At 32.5% G+C, this 24,078-nt stretch overlaps 1 protein-coding gene and 2 long non-coding RNA genes across 4 annotated transcripts in view; all 3 read left to right on the top strand.

Annotated features, from left to right (window-relative positions):
• Positions 1-5,660: 5,660 nt before the first annotated feature.
• Positions 5,661-6,706, top strand: LOC136968983 (uncharacterized). 2 transcript variants are annotated; one of them, XR_010879742.1, is made up of 4 exons: positions 5,661-5,692; positions 6,324-6,379; positions 6,452-6,547; positions 6,635-6,706. It is a non-coding gene; the product is annotated as an uncharacterized lncRNA (long non-coding RNA). The 2 variants fall into 2 exon arrangements; XR_010879741.1 differs by lacking the exon at positions 6,635-6,706 and having other exon boundaries at positions 6,452-6,553.
• Positions 6,707-14,972: 8,266 nt separating this feature from the next.
• The window catches only part of LOC136968982 (uncharacterized), a 38,725-nt gene continuing 29,619 nt past the window's right edge, over positions 14,973-24,078 (top strand). The window contains exons 1-4 of the mRNA XM_067263052.1: positions 14,973-15,050; positions 15,767-15,924; positions 16,558-16,613; positions 16,686-16,781. Of these exons, the coding sequence (XP_067119153.1) occupies positions 15,795-15,924; positions 16,558-16,613; positions 16,686-16,781 (282 nt within the window). The 5' untranslated portion in view covers positions 14,973-15,050; positions 15,767-15,794. The remainder of the gene's footprint in view (positions 15,051-15,766; positions 15,925-16,557; positions 16,614-16,685; positions 16,782-24,078) is intronic.
• Positions 17,385-17,692, top strand: LOC136968981 (uncharacterized). The gene is made up of 2 exons (XR_010879740.1): positions 17,385-17,434; positions 17,528-17,692. It is a non-coding gene; the product is annotated as an uncharacterized lncRNA (long non-coding RNA).

Below are 24,078 nucleotides of genomic sequence, written 5' to 3'. Positions count from 1 at the left end.
AGCCAGGCAAAGCCCATACAAACACACACGCGCTAAGCCGAATGCCCGTGGCAATAATCTGCAAAATACGACATATATATAGTAAGATACAAATAAGAGAACAACAGATGAAGAACCCTTTTGTAAACAGGACAAGCAACAAATAATAGAAGACTCGTCATCCCAAGAAACAAACCTAGATACTGCAGACTTTTATTTGGATGCAGATCAAACCCTTTACCATAAGAAAACGATCCCAGAAAGGAATAAGGTTTGGATAGATTAGTAATCTCCCAGATAATAATAAGAATACATCTTAAAATTATTTCAAGACATTTTTAGCTCAGGACATTTGGATGCTAAAAATATACCAAAAAAAATACAAAAACAGTTTTACTGGCCAGAAATAAACAAACATATTACTCATTACTGCGAGAGCTGTCAGAAATGCGGGATAAGGAGAAGGCCTCTGCATGGTCATTAAGCCCCTTTGCAGACATTTCCGAAAATATCAAGTCTTTTCGAGCGTACGGCACTAGACATCTAGGGTCCACACCCTACTACTCATAACGGACACAAATATTTGTTAGTTTTTATAAACCATTTTTTTAGATGTGCAGAAGCAGTTCCTTTGCCTGGCATCACTGCCAAAACGGTGGCAAAAGCGCTCGTAACACAAATTATTCTAAAACATTCGGTTCCAAAACAGTTACTTACGGATAGAGGATGCAACTTTGTTTCCAAGGTCATGAAAAAGGTTTGCGAGAGGTTGCACGTATAAAGACCTTTTACGGCAGTGTATCACCCCCAATGTAATAGCCTGGTCGAAGGCCTTAATAAAATTTTAATAGATATATTGACTCATTATGTTGATGCAGATCAGCGCAATTGGGATGAAATGATCTATGCTCTTTTCGCGTACAATACTACTGTGCATTCGAGCACGAATAAAATTCCCCTTTCTTTGTACGGACGTGACCCGACCTTTCCATTCGACATCTTCACTGAACCCAATAGACCCCGATAGAGTGTAAGCGAAAATTTTGCGAGCGATCTAAGAGCGAGAATTAGCCTCAGCCCACAAAATAGCTCAGGAAAAAGCCGCGAACGATAGGAATACCTATCATCAACGTAAACATAAGCCATACAAATTTCGGATCGGCGATACAATACGATTGATGTCAATAAGGTAGCTATCCGCAGGGGATTAAAATGAAAATTATCCCCAAGATGGCACGGTCTCTATAGAATAATAGCAGAAACAAGTCCTGTAGATTTTATACTGCAGCACGTTAATTCCAGGAAAAGATTGCACACTCCTGCCAATTGGATGAAGCCTGCGATCACTAGGATGAAATTTGTGCCACCCGATGCAGGAGGGAAAAATACTGACGCAATAGACACAGTTAAAATTCCCGAACCGCAGTACAACCGCAAGTGGAGTTCGTTGATTTCTGAGATGTAATAATCCTAGAGTCACTCCAACAAAGTCGGCTAGACACAATAGACACAGCAAGAGAAGCAGAGGTCGATCGACCCGCGACTCCTCCACAACCCTCACTCTCAAATACGCTCTCTGAAGTCAAGGACCTGTGAGCGAATATTTCTGGGTTCTTTCCAAATCCTCGGGAAAAATACAGAAAAATGTGGCAACAGTACAGGACACGGATGTTGTCGAGACTCCGCAGCAGAAGGACACAACAATATCTCCAACTTCCATCCGGAAGTTGGAGATATTGTTGTAGAATAATTCAATAGCACTAAAACAGGCAGTGGTAAAAGTCAACGTAAAAACAAAAAAGTATAAATTTATTATTTATTATTTAGTTTAAAAATTACAGTAAGACCACGCTTAACGAGGGAGATACGTTTCTAGACAACAAAGCGCTAAACTAAACAGCGTTAAACTAGGTCTTTTTAACACAGAGTAAATAGGGAGAGGAGAATACCCGCAACCAAAGATAAACAGATTTTACTTTAAGTTATTATTAGATTAATCTGCATAATAATAATATATGTTAAATAACACATAAACATATATGCACTCCTTTCAAAGTCTGGATCATTCGCTACAATTTGATCAATTTGATTTCGGTTATTGTCATTAAACTTTTACTGAGGAGATCTATACAGAGATTATTTGAGTTTTCTCGTTTTTTTCCAGATTTCCGTGAATTTCTTATTCTGCCAGTTTCTCGAAGGTCGTCATTGGTAAGGATCTTTCCAAAAACCTGCAGTAACTCTTTAGTATCCTACCTGTCTACATCTCCTAGTCCTGCTGTATCGATTAGGTTGACAATTTGATCAACCAAATGATACAACCATAGTCTCTTCTTGTTCAGAATTCTTGGGTACCTTCAGCCATATCTTCGATTTAAAAACGCAAAAGTATACGAATTATATCATGCGAAAATGCGGTAAATTTTTTGTTTTTCTTTCCATAATTTTAATTTTGATCAATTTATATATTAATAAATTAATAGCATTAATCTGTACAAAAACAAACCAATAATGGAAAAATTTACATTTATTAAAAACTATAAAGTTTGATAATAGAAATATTAAAACATAGTAATACGAAAAGCAAAAAAAGGACAATTACAATCTGTTTAACATTTTGTGACCGGGGGGTCGGCACCTTCTTGATGCCTCGTCAGGATTGACACCACCTTGTCTCACGGGACACGGAAGCTGCGGCGGTTCAAAGGTCGGACGCGAGAGCGGTCGCGTAACGGAGCGATCGGATTCGGGATGAGGGTGGGAGTATGCCCCGGAAGTAACAGAGGCCTTGTTAAGTAAAGCACAACGTTTATTTACAGTGAACATGACGGATGTACAAAATCGGGAGGAACTAGGCCTAACGTCGCGATCCTAACAGAGAGAGTCTACATGAAGTTCGCGTGGCGATAAATACCTTGTTGGAGTGTTAGTCAATCCAATCCGTGGGTGCGTCGTGCGGCGAAGTTTGTAGAGGCGATGATAGTTTGTATAAAGCTGGAGATTAATCCAAATGGACGGCTTACGACGCACGGCGGCGAAATCCAGGCACATACACAAGAAAAAATGGCGCACTCGGGAAAAAAGGGACTTCGGAATCTGTCTATCTGGCAGCAACTGACAAAAATCTCGCGGTGCTGTTTTCTGTCGATGAAACTTAGGTCGAAGGTGGTGAGAATGCGTGTTTTACGCGCCTGAGAACTAAACAGAGGGTTTGTTCTCAGGCGTAAGAGTTGACAGTTAGTCGTCAGGTAGGTGAAAAGAAAGGCGACAACCAGGATGTCACGACACAACACGGAAAACACAATGTAGCCCAAAAACTCAGACACTCACAATTTCTTTCCTGAAAAATTACGTGTAAACTGATAAATGGCGCCATCTGACTGAACTTATGTAAAACACAATTTACACAATTATATGCGATAGAGTGCTAGCAAACAAGAGAGAATTTTTTTAAAAATTAACCATTATTCCAAATGACAAAATATCGTCAACTGAGAATATACCTTACAATAATCGTGTGCATGGTTTATATCGCTTTATTCACATTAATTATTTCGTATTTTAAACAAATTTTAACTTCAAAATCTCTAATTAACAATACGTGACATTGCCAACCAGATCGAATTTCTTCGCTAATTATTAAAAATAAATAATGCTTTAAGTATACGCAAATCTTCATATATGCTCGGATCCTCTGTTCGCCCTTGAACAATGTAGGTATTAGGGGCCGTCCATAAATTACGTAAGGTATTTTGGGGTGAGTGGGGGTCGAGGATTTCTTACGATTTCTTACTCAGAGGTGGGTGGAGGTCTAGAATAGCCGAAATCGCCTTTACGTAATTTATGGACGGCCCCTTACAGGTTGGTAACGGTTAAATAGCAGCCATTTTTTTAATAAAAGTCCATTCCTGAGGGACATTCACACGTTTAGCCTTGCCGTAAAACAAAAAATAAATAAATACATATTTTTAAAGGTCCAAAATAATAAAATATTTAATTAATTTGAAACTAAATGATGCTGCAACTAACATTTTTCATCAGGTACATTTGTTTCTTGTCTAGATTTTTAAACAGGTGCAATTCGTACTTGTGTACAGGCGGTTGTAACTAAAATCTGAAGACTTTCAAATAAATTTAAAAAATTACTTTTTCGAATATTTATGAACACTGGCTAGCAGATAATCCGGGTAACATCGCATTTTTTATTAAACTAGACTTAAATAAAAAATTATTTTATAGAAGTGTTAATGTTATAATAATACTAGCTGCGTATGCCCTGCTTTGTTCTGTCTATTGAAGGGTGAGAGCGGTGATAGAAAGAACTGTATTATAACTAAAATATACGTTAATTGACTTAAGGATTTGGTATTATTTTTCGAATGTCAAAAGATATAGAATATGTTGATGGCTATAAAACATTTTACCTAACAAGCATACATATATTAATAGAAGGTGAGATTTAGGATCGTTAGAGGGGGGAAGCAACAAAACTTTTTCTAGAATGTCGTGTATTATCCTTCGCATATTTGTTGCAGAACGTATTTAAGGTATAAAGTTTTATACCTCAGCTACATACATACATATTTTGACATTTTATACGAAGATAAGTCATATTACCTATCTTCTTTGTCTATATTTTAATAAACTGAAAAAATTCTTGAAATTATGAATAATAATTATTTATTAATTTAATTCAGTTTATGAGAGGTAAGGAAAGAATGCGTAGCAGAAAACCTGCCGATGACGTCAGTATACGCCACTTGAAAATAAAATTTTTCGTCACATGACTTCTCGTTATAAACTGAAACGATTTCATCTCGTTCGATTAATTATTCACTATTGAAAGGTAAGTTCAATCTCGATGTAATTTAAATACAATTTAGATAGGCGTAGTTTAAATCAATGTGATCAGAAGTCCGAGTCCGATGGCCTTCTCTCTACTTCTAATAAAGGTGTTATTATTGGTTGTAAAGACACCTTTCACCGGAACTGCAATGTACAGTCATCTATGTACTGTACAAATATATACAGGTTGCAGTAACATTCCTTTCTCTTTTAGCACACCAGACAAAACATCTTTTCTGTTTTTTCTTTATTTTTATATATTTTGTAAAATTTTTTTTAAAGAAATTCTCCCAGTCTAATGACTGAACGATTCAGTAGCTCTCATTAGGGGCTGCTCCTATGGGGTTTTCTGACCAATTTATTAATAACTCGTACGCCTTTTGTCGAAATTTTCTCAATTCTGCACAGAGGTTTCTGTATTTGAGTATGTTGTTGTTGAAAGTAAAGGGTGCGAAGAAAGAAAATTCATTCCTGTGTCAAGAGGACCAGAGGAGTTGTACTTAATTAACAGTTTAATTATATTTTAAATTAACAGAACGTCGGCAATTTAAAATGTTAGCTCTCTTTTTGTAAGGCTCTGTCTACATGAAATATGTTTAAATCATTTACTAGTTTGTTATTTACAAATTTAATAATGAAGTTCGTTAATATTAAAGTCTTACAAGCATATTTATTGTAAATAAGGGATATTAATGATAACTTTTTAATATTACAGCGAATAAAAGAAAAAACGAAGTCATCACGATGAAAGGAATATTCTTAATTTTCATTTTATTCTTCTTGCTTACAATGGTATGGAGTGACCATGACGACCAGGACCACGATCATTACCACAAATTTAGACAGTATTTTATTGATCCGTATTGCGGTAAGATATTCTTTTACTGTTTTACGTACACACACAGTACCAACGATACACTACTGTTACCTTATGTAATCAGTTCTTGTGTATGTACACACAAACACACAGTAACTTAATTACGGTGTACGATTTTGTTCACACGTTTTCAAGCTTAATAATTCCTGTGGTTTTTATAAATAATTTCTGAAATGTTTTGGTAAGTTTACGTTTAAAGGGCATAATTTCTGTTTAACTTTGGCAATTAAAAGTAGTGAGGGTGATAGAGATAGTTATATGTCATATTTACAGAGGGATCGCACTTAATAAGAAATTTTTAATTTTTTTTTAATATAAATCTTATCTTTACTCTTTATTAAGCTTTTTGCCATTTTCTAATGAATAATTTTATAAAAAGTCTTATTGATAGAGTATCATATCAGATGGCGTCATACACAGTTTTCAATTTTTTACTGGTAAACTTAAGCAACACTTCGCTGGAATTTGTTTTTATTTCCCTAAATTCACATCATAGTTTCAATTTATATAATTTTATATCGGTGTTATTTAAATAATAAAAAGTTTTCAACAGCTCTTCAGTAAGCAATAATAGGAATGTGAAAAACTCATACAAAAATATTAATTTTATTACTTTTTATAGATGTGTCCGATATAGATTCTTTAGACTACTGTCTTTTTTTATTCTATGGTGAAGAGGTAAAGTATATTGATTATTTACGTAGAAATTTCAGAAATGTTTTAAATAAAAATCTCATTTATTATGCTTAGAATAGCAAAAGCTTTGAGGAATGTCTTATGGAAATAACTGATAAAAAAACATCGCATGACATACAAGAGTATCTCTGCCAGATTGCCACAGAAGAGGTATGAAAAATAAAGATAAAGAATTTTTTAAATATATACTTCAATAAATAATAAAGTAATAAATGTTCATAATTTATATTTTTATAGGAGTTAAAAGCATTAGATGAATGTTTACACAGAAACAAAGAAAAGTTCGTAGTATATTATGATGGATTTCATGTAGGTTTTTATTACAAGTATCAAAAAACAAGAGTAAAATTTATTAAATTAAAAAAAATAAATAGAGTTATAAATTTTATTTCTGTTTTGCAGATGTGCATGCTTTACCGACTGTTATGTTTGGCGTATCCAGAATTATTCTGTAGCTGGTTTTCCATCTAAATTTTGAATATTTACACGAATAAGTGTGAAATTCTTCTTTAAATTGAAATTTAACTAAAATATTTGAAGGAAATTAAATTTGAATTTAAGCATTTATTTTTGTTTTTTATGCATTATCTCTTACACTGAATTGTTCTACACGCGTTATTCTAACAGAAAATTAATATAAATTCCTTTGTTTAAAAATTAAATTAATATATATTTATGCAATACAATTTCGAAACTCTGAAAAAATAATACTATTTATATAATAAAATATTTACGAATGACAAACACACTTCGAACGGTAGAACTAGGAGCGCTCGTGCATTATGACACTTGTGGCACGCTTTGTGTCAATTGCTCTTTCCCTAATTTTCAAGGGGGGTCCAGATTTCATTGTCAACAAACAACATATAAGTCATGACCTCTAGCCTATTGTGCAATTACAAAAAAAAACTAATAATCAATATTTATCTATTGTCCGACGCAACTTCGTCGTAAGTCGATCATAACTCGGCATTAAAAACAAGAAACCTTTTTGTCTTCAGGCACGTAAGGTGCGATTGCAAACAACGTCACCTGGTATAAGCGATAATCCGACATTGAATACTTTTTCAGTAATGTGTAATGCCCTTTTTGTAGCTTGTCACCCCATTTTGTAGATATCAATGAGTTGAACCAACTAGTTAAACTGTACGAATAATTTGAAAAGTAAACCACTCTTACGATACTTTTAAAAAATACGCGGCATAAATCAAATTTATTCTGGAACTTGTCTTAGGAGCTTTAATAGTCCTTACTGTCGTGAGCTTACGACAGGTGCAAACCCGTTTGTATATTCAATGTTTTCAAATTGTTAGCATTTTCTCACTACTAGACCTGCTTTGTACTCGGTTATACTAACGATGTCGTAACTTTCTCGATTAAAATTTCATATTTAAGTAATACTGTGTCATTTTGTTCAATGATCAACACTTTATCATGTTTGATTTCTTTTAAATTTTGGATTTATTTTAAAGAATTCCCTCCCTTTTTCTGTTTCATTCCTTTTCGTTGTCTTCTCTAGTCTTTTAGTTATGCTCAATTTTCACATTGATTCATTATAACGTGAACATGATTGATTTCCTTTTCTTATTCTGGTTAATCTTTGTTCTTGTACTTTTCCCTCTTGCTGAAATGCTCGTTAATATTCTATGCACGTGACATCTTGAACTTGCAGATCAATGTTGGTTTCACTTTTACTCTTACCTTCACTTGTTGTGTCAGAACTGTCTACTTGTCTGCTTGTAGTCTCTTTGTCGTTTATTTCGATATATGCCTCTACCTCGGTTTCTTAATTTCTGTTTTTCGTACTTCGTTCATTTGAAAAAAACACTCTTTTTTGAAGATCAACGTGAAGACTTACGTTAATATTATCTGTAGTTCTGTCCCAGCATTTATATCTTTTAGCACTTCAACATACTCGAACAAAATACACTTTTTTGCACGTTTGTCAAACTTAGCCAGGAACCAATCTACCACTAACTACTTGTGCTTAGTGATTCCATCTACTCGGACTGTGATTAAATTTTTTTCCACAAATCGAAGATTAATCAAATAACGCTAAAATTTTAAACCCGATTACTTATATTTTTAAAATATAATCTACGTAAGTAAGAATGCTATATAAAAGCCGACATAAAGTATAATTAGTGAAACATAAAAAGCTGAAATGTCGTACAAATTAACTACACAAAATCTTTCACAATATACAGAAACAGCCATAGATATAGTAGAACCGTTTTTAATTCTTCAAGTTCGAAAGTCCTCTGTGCCAAAAATGCGAAATGTTGTGTTAGGCAATACTTGCTGAAACGGAAAAAGTGATAATTGCATATGATGATTGTGTTCAGATGAACGTTTCACATGTTACTACAGAATAGCCTATCCACACACTTGCAAAAATGTTAAAAATCAAAACTTGTAGTTTCCAACAGGAAGAAGCGATTTAAGAGAAACTCGTCGATTATTTCTTGCGTATTGTGCCTATCTTTTATATGGCGAGCGCCATGCGACTTTTTACACACGAGTAAATTCTTCTTGGGCCTAGAAATCCGAAAATTTCAAAGGACTTTTTTTATTTTCGAATAATTAATCTAAATGGTTTGATAGTCTTTTATTATGGTGTCTCGATTGTTACTTTCTTTCTATAGAGGTGAAATTCGAAGACCATATCCATAACCCCTGGGGTCAAATTCTATTATCTAAACAAACATTTTTTCGAAAACACATAATTGTGTGAACTGTGTTTCACGTATGTTCAATTAGATGGCTCCGTTTATCAGTTTACGTGTAATTTTTCAGGAAGGAAATGTTAAACAGATTGTATCTGTACTTTTGTTGTATTACTACTTTTTAAATATTTCTATCAGCATTTTTCTTTATTTTTTTAATTTTATTATCAAACTTATTAGTTTCTAATAAATGTAAATGTTTTCTATTTTTGGTTTGCTTTTGTCCAAATCAATGCTATTAATGTCTATAAATTAGTCAAAGTTTAAATTTTGGTGATAAAATTATTACAAATGCTAAGGTTAGTGCATTTGATAAGTCGAAGTTTAACTCTGAAACAGGAATGTAAAGAATGAAAGAATAATTTGAATCATAAAACAATAATACAAATAACGAAGAGGTCTTCAAAATAAGTAAGTTTTAACTAAATAACTAGAATAAGTATTCACACGAAAATACGCTTTATATAAAATATAATGGTAAACATTTAGTATTTCACAACGTAAATAATTATTATGCAGATTCAACAGTTGACTTAAAAATCAAAGATGAAACTATACCTGATTTACACATCTGCATTTACACTGCTTTCCCTCTGACCAAACATATGTTATTTTGTTTATTTCTCACCCTATTCGTTATGAATATTACCGATACAATATCAGATGAGGGCAGGTGTCCCAATTGCCCCCTCTGCTACCCGCATTAAAGTATATATATAGTAAAAAAACTAGACTGGTACAATCTGTTATGATATTTTATTTTTAAAAACTTTTATATTTTTAATTATTATAATTTAGCATAAGCTACATTTTGAAAGTAAAGATGAATTGCATGAGAAAAATTCTTGTAAATTTCTTGATTTTTTAAGCCCCCCGAGCATAAAAATATATAAATCTTCCAGGAGTCGATTATTGACCGATTGCCATACTTTTTTTCTTTTATACGTAATAGAGCTAAAAGAGTAATAATTCAATTATAGATTGTAAACGACTAAATAAACATATTTTTAACATCCGATTAATTTGCTATATTACTTAGATTTTACTTAATCTAAATACTACATTACTTTAAAAAATTGTAGCTTTCTAGACGGAATTAGACAGATATTAGCCAGGTCGAGGCCGAAGTTTTAAACGCGTAAACGTGTACGTCGGACGTTCGGCGCCGCTTTCCTGTAAGCCTAGAAGTTTGAAAATCGCTTTTACAATGTCAAGTATAATTCCAATGACTTTTTCAACGCCATTGTCAAACTTCTAGGCTTAGAGGAAAGCGGCGCCGAACGTCCGACGTACACGTTTACGCGTTTAAAACTTCGGCCTCGACCTCCGCAATAAGTCCTATTGCTTATAACAGATCAGTGCAACAATATCGAAAGCAACTACCTTTTTCAACTGACCAGAATAAACTATTCGCTGTTTTATTCTCAAATTTTTTAGCTGTTTCTTTCGTCCACACCCCACTACTCGTAACGGACACAAATATTTGTTAGTTTTTATAAACCATTTTTCTAGATGTGCAGAAGCAGTTCCTTTGCCTGGCATCACTGCCAAAACGGTGGCAAAAGCGTTCGTAACACAAATTATTCTAAGACATTCGGTTCCAAAACAGTTACTTACGGATAGAGGATCCAACTTTGTTTCCAAGGTCAGGAACGAGGTCTGCGAAATGTTGCACGTAGTAAGACTCCTTACGACAGGGTATCACCCCCAATGTAATGGCATGGTCGAAGACCTTAATAAAACCTTAATAGATATATTGACTCATTATGTTGATGCGGATCAGCGCAATTGGGATGAAATGATCTCCTATGCTCTTTTCGCGTACAATACTACCATGCATTCGAGCACGAATGAAATTCTTTCTTTTTTATACGGACTTGACCCGACGTTTTTATTCGACATTGTCACTGAACCCAATAGACCCCGATAGGATGTAAGCGAAAATTTTGCGACCGATCTAAGAGCCAGAATTAGCCTCAGCCCACAAAATAGCTCATGAACACGCGGAAAAAGCCACGAAAGATAGGAATACTTATTATCAACGTAAACATAAGTAATACAAATTTCGAATCGGCGATACAGTCTTTGTCAATAAGGTAGCTATCCCCATGGGATTAAAATGAAAATTATCCCCAAGATGGCACGGTCTTTATAGAATAATAGCAAAAACGAGTCCTGTAGATTTTATAGTGCAGCACGTTAATTCCAGGAAAAGATTGCACACTCCTGCCAATTGGATGAAGCCTGCGATCACTAGGATGAAATTTGTGCCACCCGATGCAGGAGGGAAAAATACTGACGCAATAGACACAGTTAAAATTCCCGAACCGCAGTACAACCGCAAGTGGAGTTCGTTGATTTCTGAGATGTAATTAATCCTAGAGTCACTCCAACAAAGTCGGCTAGACACAATAGACACAGCAAGAGAAGCAGAGGTCGATCGACCCGCGACTCCTCCACAACCCTCACTCTCAAATACGCTCTCTGAAGTCAAGGACCTGTGAGCGAATATTTCTGGGTTCTTTCCAAATCCTCGGGAAAAATACAGAAAAATGTGGCAACAGTACAGGACACGGATGTTGTCGAGACTCCGCAGCAGAAGGACACAACAATATCTCCAACTTCCATCCAGAAGTTGGAGATATTGTTGTAGAATAATTCAACAGCACTAAAACAGGCAGTGGTAAAAGTCAACGTGAAAACAAAAAATATAGATTTATTATTTATTATTGAGGTTAAAAATTACAGCAAGACCACGTTTAACGCGGGGGATACGTTCCAAGAAAACAAAGCGCTAAACTAAATAGCGTTAAACTAGGTCATTTTAACACAGAGTAAATAGAGAGAGGAAAATACACGCAATAAAAAATAAACAGATTTTACTTTAGGTTGTTATTAGATTAATGTGCATAATAATAATATATGTTAAATAACACATAAACATATATGCACTCCTTTCAAAGTCTGGATCATTCGCTACAATTTGATCAATTTGATTTCGGTTATTATCACTAAACTTTTACTGAGAAAATCTATAGAGATTATTTGGGTTCTTCATTTTTCAGAATCTCTATTTTCCAGATCTCCGTGAATTTCTTATTCTGCCAGTTTTCGAAGGTCGTCATTGGTAAGGATCTTTCCAAAAACCTGCAGTAACTCTTTAGTATCCTACCTGTCTACATCTCCTAGTCCTGTTGTATCGATTAGGTTGACAATTTGATCAACCAAATGATACAACCGTAGTCTCTTCTTGTTCAGAATTCTTGGATACCTTCAGCCATATCTTCGATTTAAACACGCAAAAGTATACGAATTATATCATGCAAAAATGCGGTAAATTTTTTGTTTTTCTTTCCATAATTTTAATTTTGATCAATTTATATATTAATAAATTAACAGGATTAATCTGTACAAAAACAAACCAAGAATAAAAAAATTTACATTTCTTAAAAACTAATAAGTTTGATAATAGAAATATTAAAACATAGTAATACAAAAAGCAAAAAAAACAATTACAATCTGTTTAACATTTTGTGACTGGGGGATCGGCACCTCCTTGATGCCTCGTCAGGACTGACACCACCGTGTCTCACGGGACACGGAAGCCGCGGCGTTTCAAAGGTCGGACGCGCGAGCGGTCGCGTTACGGAGCGATCGGATTCGGGATAGAGGGTGGGACAATGCCCCGGAAGTAACAGAGGCTTTGTTAACTAAAGCACAACGTTTATTTACAGTGAACATGACGGATGTACATAATCAAGGGGAACTAGGTTTAACGTCGCGATTCTAAGAGAGTCTACATAAAGTTCGCGTGGCGATAAATACCTTGTTGGAGCGTTAGTCAATCCAATTCGTAGGTGCGTAGAGTGGCGAAGTTTGTAGAGGCGATGATAGTATTTGTAAAGCTGGAGATTAATCCAAATATACGGCGTACGACGCACGGCGGCGAAATCCAGGCACATACACAAGGAAAAATGGCGCACTCGGGGAAAAGGAAACTTCGGGATCTGTCTACCTGGCGGCAACTGACGAAAATCTCGCGGTGCTGTTTTTTGTCGATGCAACTTAGGTCGAAGGTAGTGAGAATGCGTCATTTACGCGCCTGAGAACTAAACAGAGGGTTTGTTCTCAGGCGTAAGAGTTGACAGTTAGTCGTCAGGTAGGTGAAAAGAAAGGCGACAACCAGGATGTCACGACACAACACGGAAAACACAATGTAGCCCAAAAACTCAGACACTCACAATTTCCCTCCTGAAAAATTACGTGTAAACTGATAAATGGCGCCATCTGACTGAACTTATGTAAAACACAATTTACACAATTATATGCGATAGAGTGCTAGCAAACAAGAGAGAATTTTTTTAAAAATTAACCATTATTCCAAATGACAAAATATCGTCAACTGAGAATATACCTTACAATAATCGTGTGCATGGTTTATATCGCTTTATTCACATTAATTATTTCGTATTTTAAACAAATTTCAACTTCAAGATCTCTAATTAACAATACGTGACATTGCCAACCAGATCGAATTTCTTCGCTAATTATTAAAAATAAATAATGCTTTAAGTATACGCAAATCTTCATATATGCTCGGATCCTCTGTTCGCCCTTGAACAATGTAGGTATTAGGGGCCGTCCATAAATTACGTAACGTATTTTGGGGTGAGTGGGGGTCGAGGATTTCTTACGATTTCTTACTCAGAGGTGGGTGGAGGTCTAGAATAGCCGAAATCGCCTTTACGTAATTTATGGACGGCCCCTTACAGGTTGGTAACGGTTAAATAGCAGCCATTTTTTTAATAAAAGTCCATTCCTGAGGGACATTCACACGTTTAGCCTTGCCGTAAAACAAAAAATGAATAAATACATATTTTTAAAGGTCCAAAATAATAAAATATTTAAATAATTTCAAACTAAATGATGCTGCAACTAACATTTTAATCAGGTACATTTGTTTTTTGTCTAGATTTTTAAACAGGTGCAATGCATACTTGTGTACAGGTGGTTGTAGCTAAAATCTAAAAACTTTCAAATAAATTTTTAAAATAAGCCAGGACGATTAAATACAAATAAAAAAAAATATATATTTCTCTTATCCCTCGTGGAATTGTCTTATCCCTCAACTGCGTGAGAAACGATGTCTGGATAAAAGACACATTTTATATGTATTGTCTGTAAGAGAAATATAATTTTTCTTTATTTGTACTTTCAAATAAATTTTAAAAATTACTTTTTCGAATATTTATGAACACTGGCTAACAGATAATCCGGGTGACATCGCATTTTTTACTGAACTAGACTTACATAAAAAATTATTTTATAGAAGTGTTAATGTTATAATAATACTAGCTGCGTATGCCCTGCTTTGTTCTGTCTATTGAGGGGTGAGAGCGGTGATAGAAACAACTGTATTATAACTAAAATATACGTTAATTGACCTAAATATTCGGTATTATTTTTCGAATGTCCAAACATATGAAATACGTTGACCATTTTACCTAACAAACATACATGTATTAATAGAAGGTGAGATTTAGGATCGTTAGAGGGGGGAAGCAACAAAACTTTTTCTAGAATGTCGTGTATTATCCTTCGCATATTTGTTGCAGAACGTATTTAAGGTATAAAGTTTCATACCTTAGCTACATACATACATATTTCGACATTTTATACGAAGATAAGTCATATTACCTATCTTCCTTATCTATATTTTAATAAATTGAATAAATTTTTGAAATTATGAATAATAATTATTTATTAATTTAATTCAGTGTATGGGAGGAAAGGAAAGAATGCGTAGCAGAAAACCTGTCGATGACGTCAGTATTCGCCACTTGAAAATGAAGTTATAGGGTTACATGACTTCTCGTTATAAATTGAAGCGATTTCACCTCGTTCGACTAATTATTCACTGTTAAAAGGTAAGTTCAATCTCGATGTAATTTAAATACAATTTAGATAGGTGTAGTTTAAAACACTGTGATCGGAAGCCCGAGAACGATGGCCTTCTCTCTACTTCAAATGAGGGTGTTATAATTGGTTGTAAAGACACCATTCCACCGGAACTGCAATGTACAGTCATCTATGTACAAATATATACAGGTTGCAGTAACATTCTTCTCTCTTTTAGTACACCAGACAAGACATTCTTTATGTTTTTTTTCTGTTTATTTATTATTATTTTTTGTGTGCGTTTTCTTTTTAAGAAATTCTGTCAATCTAATGACTGAACAATTCAGTAGCTTTCATCAGGGGCCGCTCCTGTGAGGTTTTCTGACTAATTTATTAATAACTCGTACGTCTTTTGTCTAAATTTTCTCAATTCTGCATAGAGGTTTCTGTATTTGGGTATGGTGTTGTTGAAAGTAAATGGTGCGATGAGAGAAAATCCATTCGTGTGTCAAGAGGACCAGAGGAGTTGGACTTAATAAACACTAATTATTTTTAAAATTAACAGAACGTCGGCAATTTAAAATGTTAGCTCTCTTTTTGTAAGGCTCTGTCTACATGAAATATGTTTAAATCATTTCCTAGTTAGTTATTTACAAATTTATTAATGAAGAACATTAATATTAAAGTCTTACAAGCATATTTATTGTAAATAAGGGATATTAATCATAACCTTTTAATATTACAGGAAGAAAAGAAAAAACGAAGTCACCACGATGAAAGGAATATTTTCAATTTTCATTTTATCCCTCTTGTTTACAATGGGTTGGGGTGACCATGACAACCACGACCGTGACAACGATGACTACCAGGAATTTAAACAGTATATTCTTGATCAGTACTGCAGTAAGATATTCTTTTTCTGTTCTACGTGCACACACGGTACCAACGATACACTACTGTTACCTTATGTAATCAGTCCTTGTGTATGTACACATACACACACAGTAACTTAATTACAGTGTACGATTTTGTTCACACGTTTTCAAGCTTAATAACTCCTGTGGTTTTTATAAATAATTTCTGAAATGTTTTGAGAGGTTTACGTTTAAAGGCCATAATTTCTGTTTAACTTTGGCGGTTAAAGGTAGTGAGGGGGGAAGATAGAGTTGGTTTTATATCATATTTACAGAGGAATAGCCCTTAATGAGGAATTTTCAATTTTTTTTTAATAAATCTTATTTTTACTGTTTATTAAGCTTTTTGCCATTTTCTAATGCTTAATTACATAAAAAGTCTTATTGATAGAGTATTATATCAGATGGCGTCATACACAGTTTTCAATTTTTTACTGGTAAACTTAAGCAACAATTCGCTGGAATTTGTTTTTATTTCCCTAAATTCACATCATAGTTTCAATTTATATAATTTTAAACCGGTGTTATTTAAATAATAAAAAGTTTTCAACAGCTCTTCAGTAAGCAATAATAGGAATGTGAAAAACTCATACAAAAATATTAATTTTATTACTTTTTATAGCTATGTTCAAAATAGATTGTTTCGACTTCTGTCTTGATGTAATCCTTGGTGAAGAGGTAAAGTATATTGATTATTTACGTAGAAATTTTAGAAATGTTTTGAATAAAAATCTCATTTATTATGCTTAGAATAGTAAAAGCTTTAAAGAATGTCTTATGAAAATAACTGGTAAAGAAACACCGCATGACATACAAAAGTATCTCTGCCAGATTGCCACAGAAGAGGTATGAAAAATTAAAATAAAAAATTTTTTTAAATATATACTTCAATAAATAATAAAGTAATAAGTGTTCATATTACATTTCTTTTATATTAAATGTGTTTACTTTATGTTAATTGGGTTGTAATTTTCACATCCGAATTACAACCCAATTATTGTAACACTTGTAAGTTCCCACTGGTGTCTGTTTGTCTCGTCTCTTTCTTCCTTAAGCTCGATAATAGAGCTAGAAGGATGAACGTCGTGACGACATATGAAAATCGTAGAGGAAGGAGGACACCTGTCTTATCTCGAATGGGATTTCGTGCATTAAAACACTGTTAATTTTGAAACACTTGACAACACGAGAATTTATACATTAGTTGCAACTACAACTTTCATGAAACTAACCACAACGCTCAAAATTAAGTTTTTTTTTCCAGTTTTATAATAATTAACCATATAAGGAACTTTTTATAGAAAATGTCATAAGAACTGAAAAAGTTATACGACCCGTTGCTAGAGTTTTTCTTAATTTTCTGAATAAAAAATTAAGTTATTTTTTAAACAGGTAAAAATTAATTTTCGTAATTTATATTTTTATAGCAGTTAAAAGCATTAGATAAATGTTTACACAAAAACAAAGAAAAGTTCGTAGTATATTATGACGGATTTCATGTAAGTTTTTATTACAAGTATCAAAAAACAAGAGTAAAATTTATTAAATTAAAAAAAATAAATAGAGTTATAAATTTTATTTCTGTTTTACAGTTTTGCGTCATGTACCAAGAGTTAGGTTTGCTGTTTCAACAATTGTTATGTAGCGGGTTGTCCAGCTAAATTTTGAATATTTACACGAATAAGTGTGAAATTCTTCTTTAAATTGAAATGTAACTAAAATATTTGAAGGAAATTAAATTTGAATTTAAGCATTTATTTTTGTCTTTTATGCATTATCTCTTACACTGAATTGTTCTACACGCGTTATTCTGACAGAAAATTAATATGAATTCCTTTGTTTAAAAATTAAATTAATTTATATTTATGCAATACAATTTCGAAACTCTGAGAAAATAATACTATTTATATTATAAATTTTTTATGAATGACAAACACAAGTCGAACGGTAGAACTAGGAGCGCTCGTGCAATATGACACTTGTGGCACGCTTTGTGTGAATTGCCCTGTCCCTAATTTTCACCTGTCAACTGTAAATCTAGACCACCTAAGGATGGTCCAGATTTCATTGTCAACAAACAACATATAAGTCATGACCTCTAGCCTATTGTGCAATTACAAAAAAAACTAATGATCAATATTTATCTATCCGACGCAACTTTGTCGTAAGTCGATCATAACTCGGCATTAAAATCAAGGAACCTTTTTGTCTTCAGGCACGTAAGGTGCGATTGCAAACAACGTCACCTGGTATAAGCGATGATCCGACATTGAATACTTTTTCAGTAATGTGTAATGCCCTTTTTGTAGCGTGTCATTTTATTTTGTAGATATCGGTGGGTTGAACCCACTAGTTAAACTGTACGAATAATTTGAAAAGTAAACCACTCTTACGATACTTCTAAAAAATACGCGGCATAAATCAAATTTATTCTGGAACTTGTCTTAGGAGCTTTAATAGTCCTTACTGTCGTGAGCTTACGACAGGTGCAAACCCGTTTGTATATTCAATGTTTTCAAATTGTTAGCATTTTCTCACTACTAGACCTGCTTTGTACTCGGTTATACTAACGATGTCGTAACTTTCTCGATTAAAATTTCATATTTAAGTAATACTGTGTCATTTTGTTCAATGATCAACACTTCATCATGTTTGATTTCTTTTAAATTCTGGATTTATTTTAAAGGATTCCCTCTCTTTTTCTGCTTCATTCCTTTTCGTTGTCTTCTCTAGTCTTTTAGTTATGCTCAATTTTCACATTGATTCATTATAACGTGAACATGATTGATTTCCTTTTCTTATTCTGGTTAATCTTTGTTCTTGTACTTTTCCCTCTTGCTGAAGTGCTCGTTAATATTCTATGCACGTGACATCTTGAACTTGCAGATCAATGTTAATTTCACTTTTACTCTTACCTTCACTTGTTGTGTCAGAACTGTCTACTTGTCTGCTTGTAGTCTCTTTGTCGTTTATTTCGATATATGCCTCTACCTCGGTTTCTTAATTTCTGTTTTTCGTACTTCGTTCATTTGAAAAAAACACTCTTTTTTGAAGATCAACGTGAAGACTTACGTTAATATTATCTGTAGTTCTGTCCCAGCATTTATATCTTTTAGCACTTCAACATACTCGAACAAAATACACCTTTTTGCACGTTTGTCAAACTTTGACACAATTTTTTGTTCTGTTTCTTACTATATCTTTCTTCTATTATTTTGCTTGTCTTACTTGTTATATTGCTTGTTTATCATACTTTTCCTTTTAACAGTAGAGTCATGCCTATCATAAAACTTCGTTCTGGAGTGAATATTTGAATTGAAATAACGTGACTTACGGTCCAAATTAAAAGTTAGAATATAGTTAATAGGGCCTCCAACCTTGAATCTTTCTATATTTAATATCGATTTTCTTGTACCGAACTCCGTTGTCGAGATTATTCTTACAACGGGCTTGATTTTTGCATGGTTATCCTTCAAGCTAGCGTGTCTACAATTATAAAAATCATAAACATTTTAGTACTAAGAAAAAACTTATATAAATGCAGCAGAGGTATACTGCATAAAGTACAAATGCGTTCGGGTCCCATTAACAGAGGGCACAAACAGATCTTTTATAAGACGATATTTCTCCTCAAAAAATTATCCTGGAGAAAAATGCCCGAAATCAACACTATATACAGCAGACTTCCCCTTAGTAAAATACACCTGTCACTCACAAAGGTATAATGCACCATTGTCTGTAAACTTTAATTCAATTGTATTGAATATAAATGTAAAGTTTAAATGTGTGTATTATTAGACAAACAAGCAAAACTTTTTACCAAAGTAAACACATAATAAGTCATGTTTTTGATAAATTCTAATATAAATGGCAGGTACTGTACTTTCGTCATATGTACGTTTCGTATGTTTTGTTAGCCTGTTTTTTACACATCCTTAATTTATCATTATAAATTGGATTAATTTCTAGAGTATTTTTATTTTCATTATCTAAATTTACATAATGATCAAATAAATAAGGAGCAATTATCTGTTGTAAATTATCAGAATGCCAAGCTGCAAATTTTAACCATATTTTTTAAATTTATTTAACTTACAATGTATGTTATCCGCTTTCAATTAGAAGTGACGTGCCCCTGTACATCATACTTTTCCTGGTAGCGACAGAGTCGTGCTAGTCATCTCTATAACATCTTTCAAGGGAAAATATTTGAATTTAAATAAATTGACTTTCGTTCAAAACCGGGTTTTTTTCATACAGTTAATTGGGACGTCGGTTAACTATTTTTTGGAATTAATGCTGAGTGCTCAGGTAAAGCTGAAGGGTTATCTTTTGCAGGTAAGTATTGTAGAACTTCCTTCGACTTTATGTAACTTACTAGCAGCTTATTTATAACGTATCGGTTCCAGGTCCGATGGGAACAGAAAACTTAGCTTCTAGTATACATATAGAGATGATATGATAAACATTTTTGACATTAATTTAACTAATAAAACACTACTAGATTTATTTAATGAATTTTTATAGTAACTTTCTTGCTATATGTTCAGTTAGCAAATACATCAAAGATTGCACCAGATAACGGACGGGCACACACACGCTAATATTATTATAAAAGCTTTGTTCCAGCTAAAAACAATAATATTTATTACAGAAATATACATTTATTAACCTGAGAATTTACAATAATTACAGAAAAACACAGAAATTCACTCGGAATTGAAATAAGAAGTGTGGAATTAAAAAGGGTTACAGCCGAAAACAAAAGGATAGGTTGCCGGGAGGTTTGGATATTTGAAAAATTGATAACATTAAATTTTGGTAGATAAAGGTTAACGATATGAAGAGAAAAATCAATTCGTTTGTCATATTCTATTATTTTTCTATTTACGTTTTAATTCTATTATGTGGTTCCACATTGATTCGTAGTTTGGTTATTCTGCTTCAGAATCGACACATCCGAATTATAAATTGCTCTGTTTTGTGCTTTCGGCATCGAACTTTGATTGGTGACAGATCTTTCGGAATATGCAAGTAAAAATTTTTATATATCAGAAGAAATTTCTTAAAATAATAAATAAATCTTGGTCTATTTGTGTCTTTAATTAGTAGAATATCGTATATATTACAGCTGGTATAATTTTTGATGATAAACGGCAGATTGCAATCATGTGCATTGTTAAAAGTAACAATGAGAAATATACTTCGACTTAAAAGTTCAATAAATGTATGTAAAAACATTTATTTGGTCTTACTTTGTACGATTTACATGTAAAAATTAACATATGTTTAATTTTTTTGTAATTTTATCAAATATTTTTTACCTTTAATTTAATATTTATGTATTTATTGTATAGTTCCTATAGAAACAGTGTTAGTCGAAAAATAATTTAAATGCACAGTGTATTTATGGTGCTGTTATAATTATTATACTTTGAATTGCTTTCAGCTGGTAAGTAAATTGCATTGTGTTTTCTTTTTTGTCATTACGTTAACCATTGTTTTTGATAAAAAGGCATACAGTACGAAAAGTTCTGTTAAATTTAAATTTAAGAACGAAACAATTTTTAAATAATTGAAAGTGTTCGTACGAGCAAATATACTGGCGATCCTCTTACGTCAATTAGGTATTATGTTTAAACTGTTTACTATTAATACGCTATTGGCTGACTAAACAATTTTGAATTTAAAATACCTTGTATTATATAAGACAAAACACAACTTTAAGCACATTTGAATTGTTTTAAAAATAACACTCTTCAGAAATATTTTGAATTTGCTTAACATTTAATTGTCACGTTTGATTGTCAAAAATCTTTTTATATGAATTAAGTACGCGATTTATTTCGTTATTGTCAGTAATAATTCGAAAAAACTCTCTAACTAAGTTATATTTCAAGTATGTTTATTACACTCGTTTATTGACCAAAGGGATGTAACCTTTTGTTAAATTGCAACTGTCAAAATTGTTAAATTCACGTTCACTTAATTCAAAAATTTCTTCTGTGGTTAACAAAAATAAGTATTTTCTTGGACAATTGGATAATTTATTCATTTTGTTTTTCATTAATAAACTAATTTTAAACGAATGCAATTTTCAAGCAGTATATAACCATATATAACAAGTTCCTATGGAAAATAATTGAAGTTAGTCCACAAAGCGCAAAGGAAGTGTATTTTCTGAATTGAAAAATTCCAGTGTTTGAATCTAAGCTCGTCCTGACAATTCTGAAGTGTTACGGCGTTATCCTATAAAATCTTAGTTACATATTTTCGGAAATTACATTTGGGCAAATTGCTACAATTAAATATTCTATTATATAATTTATTTTATAAACAGAAAATATATTTAAATTTATCAGAAATTGTTATATTTGTTTCTAAGAATTCTTAAAATTCGATTCCATTCGCATAAATTCTGCAATAAAACTTCTTTGTAAAATGGAAATGTGTTTCATTTACTCGAAGTTATTTCACGTACGACTGTAATCACTGTGATTCAAATTATGTTATTTGTCATTCGTTTCAAATTTTTAAGAATCGCTTAAAAATTTTTATATTTATTAAATGCTAAACTAATCATTTAATTTATATTTTGTTTTAATGATAAGGAAACACTAAAATTTTATAATAGTTTTTATACTTTCAATTGCTGATGCCTCTGTGCACCCGCAGGAAATTTAGCACGAATAATCTTTAACATCCAAATCGTGCTAAATAAATTCGTTTTAGATCAACCATGTTTGTACTGAAATATTGTTGTATTCAGTTTTGTAATTATTATTGTTTAGTTTTTCTTCTGTTTCTTGCCTTATGTCTTATCAACTTTTTGTGTTTTAAAGTGTCATGGTTGTAAATAATCGGGTCAATTAATGTACATTTTACATACTAAAACTATTGACTTTCATCATCCTCTTTTCACTAAACTTCACCACCACGCAGTAAAAGCAAAAGCAATTTTGCACACAAGTCAATATCTATACATGTAAATGAAAGCTGAATATTATTTTTTATTCTAAAGACTAAGAATTTAATTAAAATCATCATTTTATCCTTTATATTAGAACTGTGTCATAAATTACTAATAAATAAGAAAATCAGCGTAATAAATAGTTACATGTAAACATATTGTAATATAATATAATTATAATGATATGATAATAAACGAATTATACAAGCTATATTTCTGCTCAATCGAGTGTAGTGATTGTGACATTTAAATCTATTATAAATGCTTAAATATAAGATTGGGACATAAGCAGAAGGCCATAGGTATTGTCTTTGACAATAGAGATAAGTTGTTCATTTTGTTTCTCGTTAATAATTCAATTTTAAACGAATGCAATTTTCAAGTCATATATAATTATATATAACCAGTTGCAATAGAAAATATTTAAAGTTAGTCCACAAGGCGTAAAGAAAATGTATTCTCTGAATTGAAAAATTCCAGTGTTTGCATCTAAGCTCGTCCTGACAATATTGACAATTGTAAATTATACTCGTGCTCTTTTGTGACAGAAATAGTCACAAATCCTTAAAATTTCAAAGTCGAAATATTTAAAGATTTTTCTGATATATTTAGAATCTGTATTATATTTTCAATCAAACCGTAAATAAGCCATAAACCTCATCCAATCTATCGATACAATATGCAATACCACAAAGTAGACATTCCTTATGGCTAAATGGAGTAAAGTAATCGATGTTTAAACAAAAATCACATAATTACGAACCGACTGAATCGCATATTGCAAACGAAAAGTGTATTTCTTGCCCAAAAAATATTTATATGCGAAATTAAAATGAAAATTATCGTCAAATTTTTATAAATAAACTTGTATCGTAAGTCGTTTGATCTTAAGCATTGTCCATTCACACAAGGCATAACTTATGCAGAAGCGCATCAAGAAAGCATCAAGCAAATAACATGTGCCAGGATACGTGAATAAAAATTTTACGTGAGACAGATATAGGCCCACGTATTCGTAATTATAAATAACTTGTTCAAAAATTAATTCATGGTTACGAATTTGTGTTTATTCTGTACATTATGCATACATCCAACATATACATATAAAATTTCACATATTTCTCGTAACACTGTAATTAAATGAAAAGGCATTTGTCGAATTTAATGTTAAAA

Source organism: Centruroides vittatus, unplaced genomic scaffold (genome assembly GCF_030686945.1).
Source record: "Centruroides vittatus isolate TY-2023 unplaced genomic scaffold, ASM3068694v2 contig_166, whole genome shotgun sequence".
Lineage (NCBI taxonomy): Eukaryota > Metazoa > Arthropoda > Arachnida > Scorpiones > Buthidae > Centruroides > Centruroides vittatus.
The sequence above is the reverse complement of the archived record's forward strand: the minus strand, read 5'-3'. Positions and strand labels throughout refer to the sequence as shown.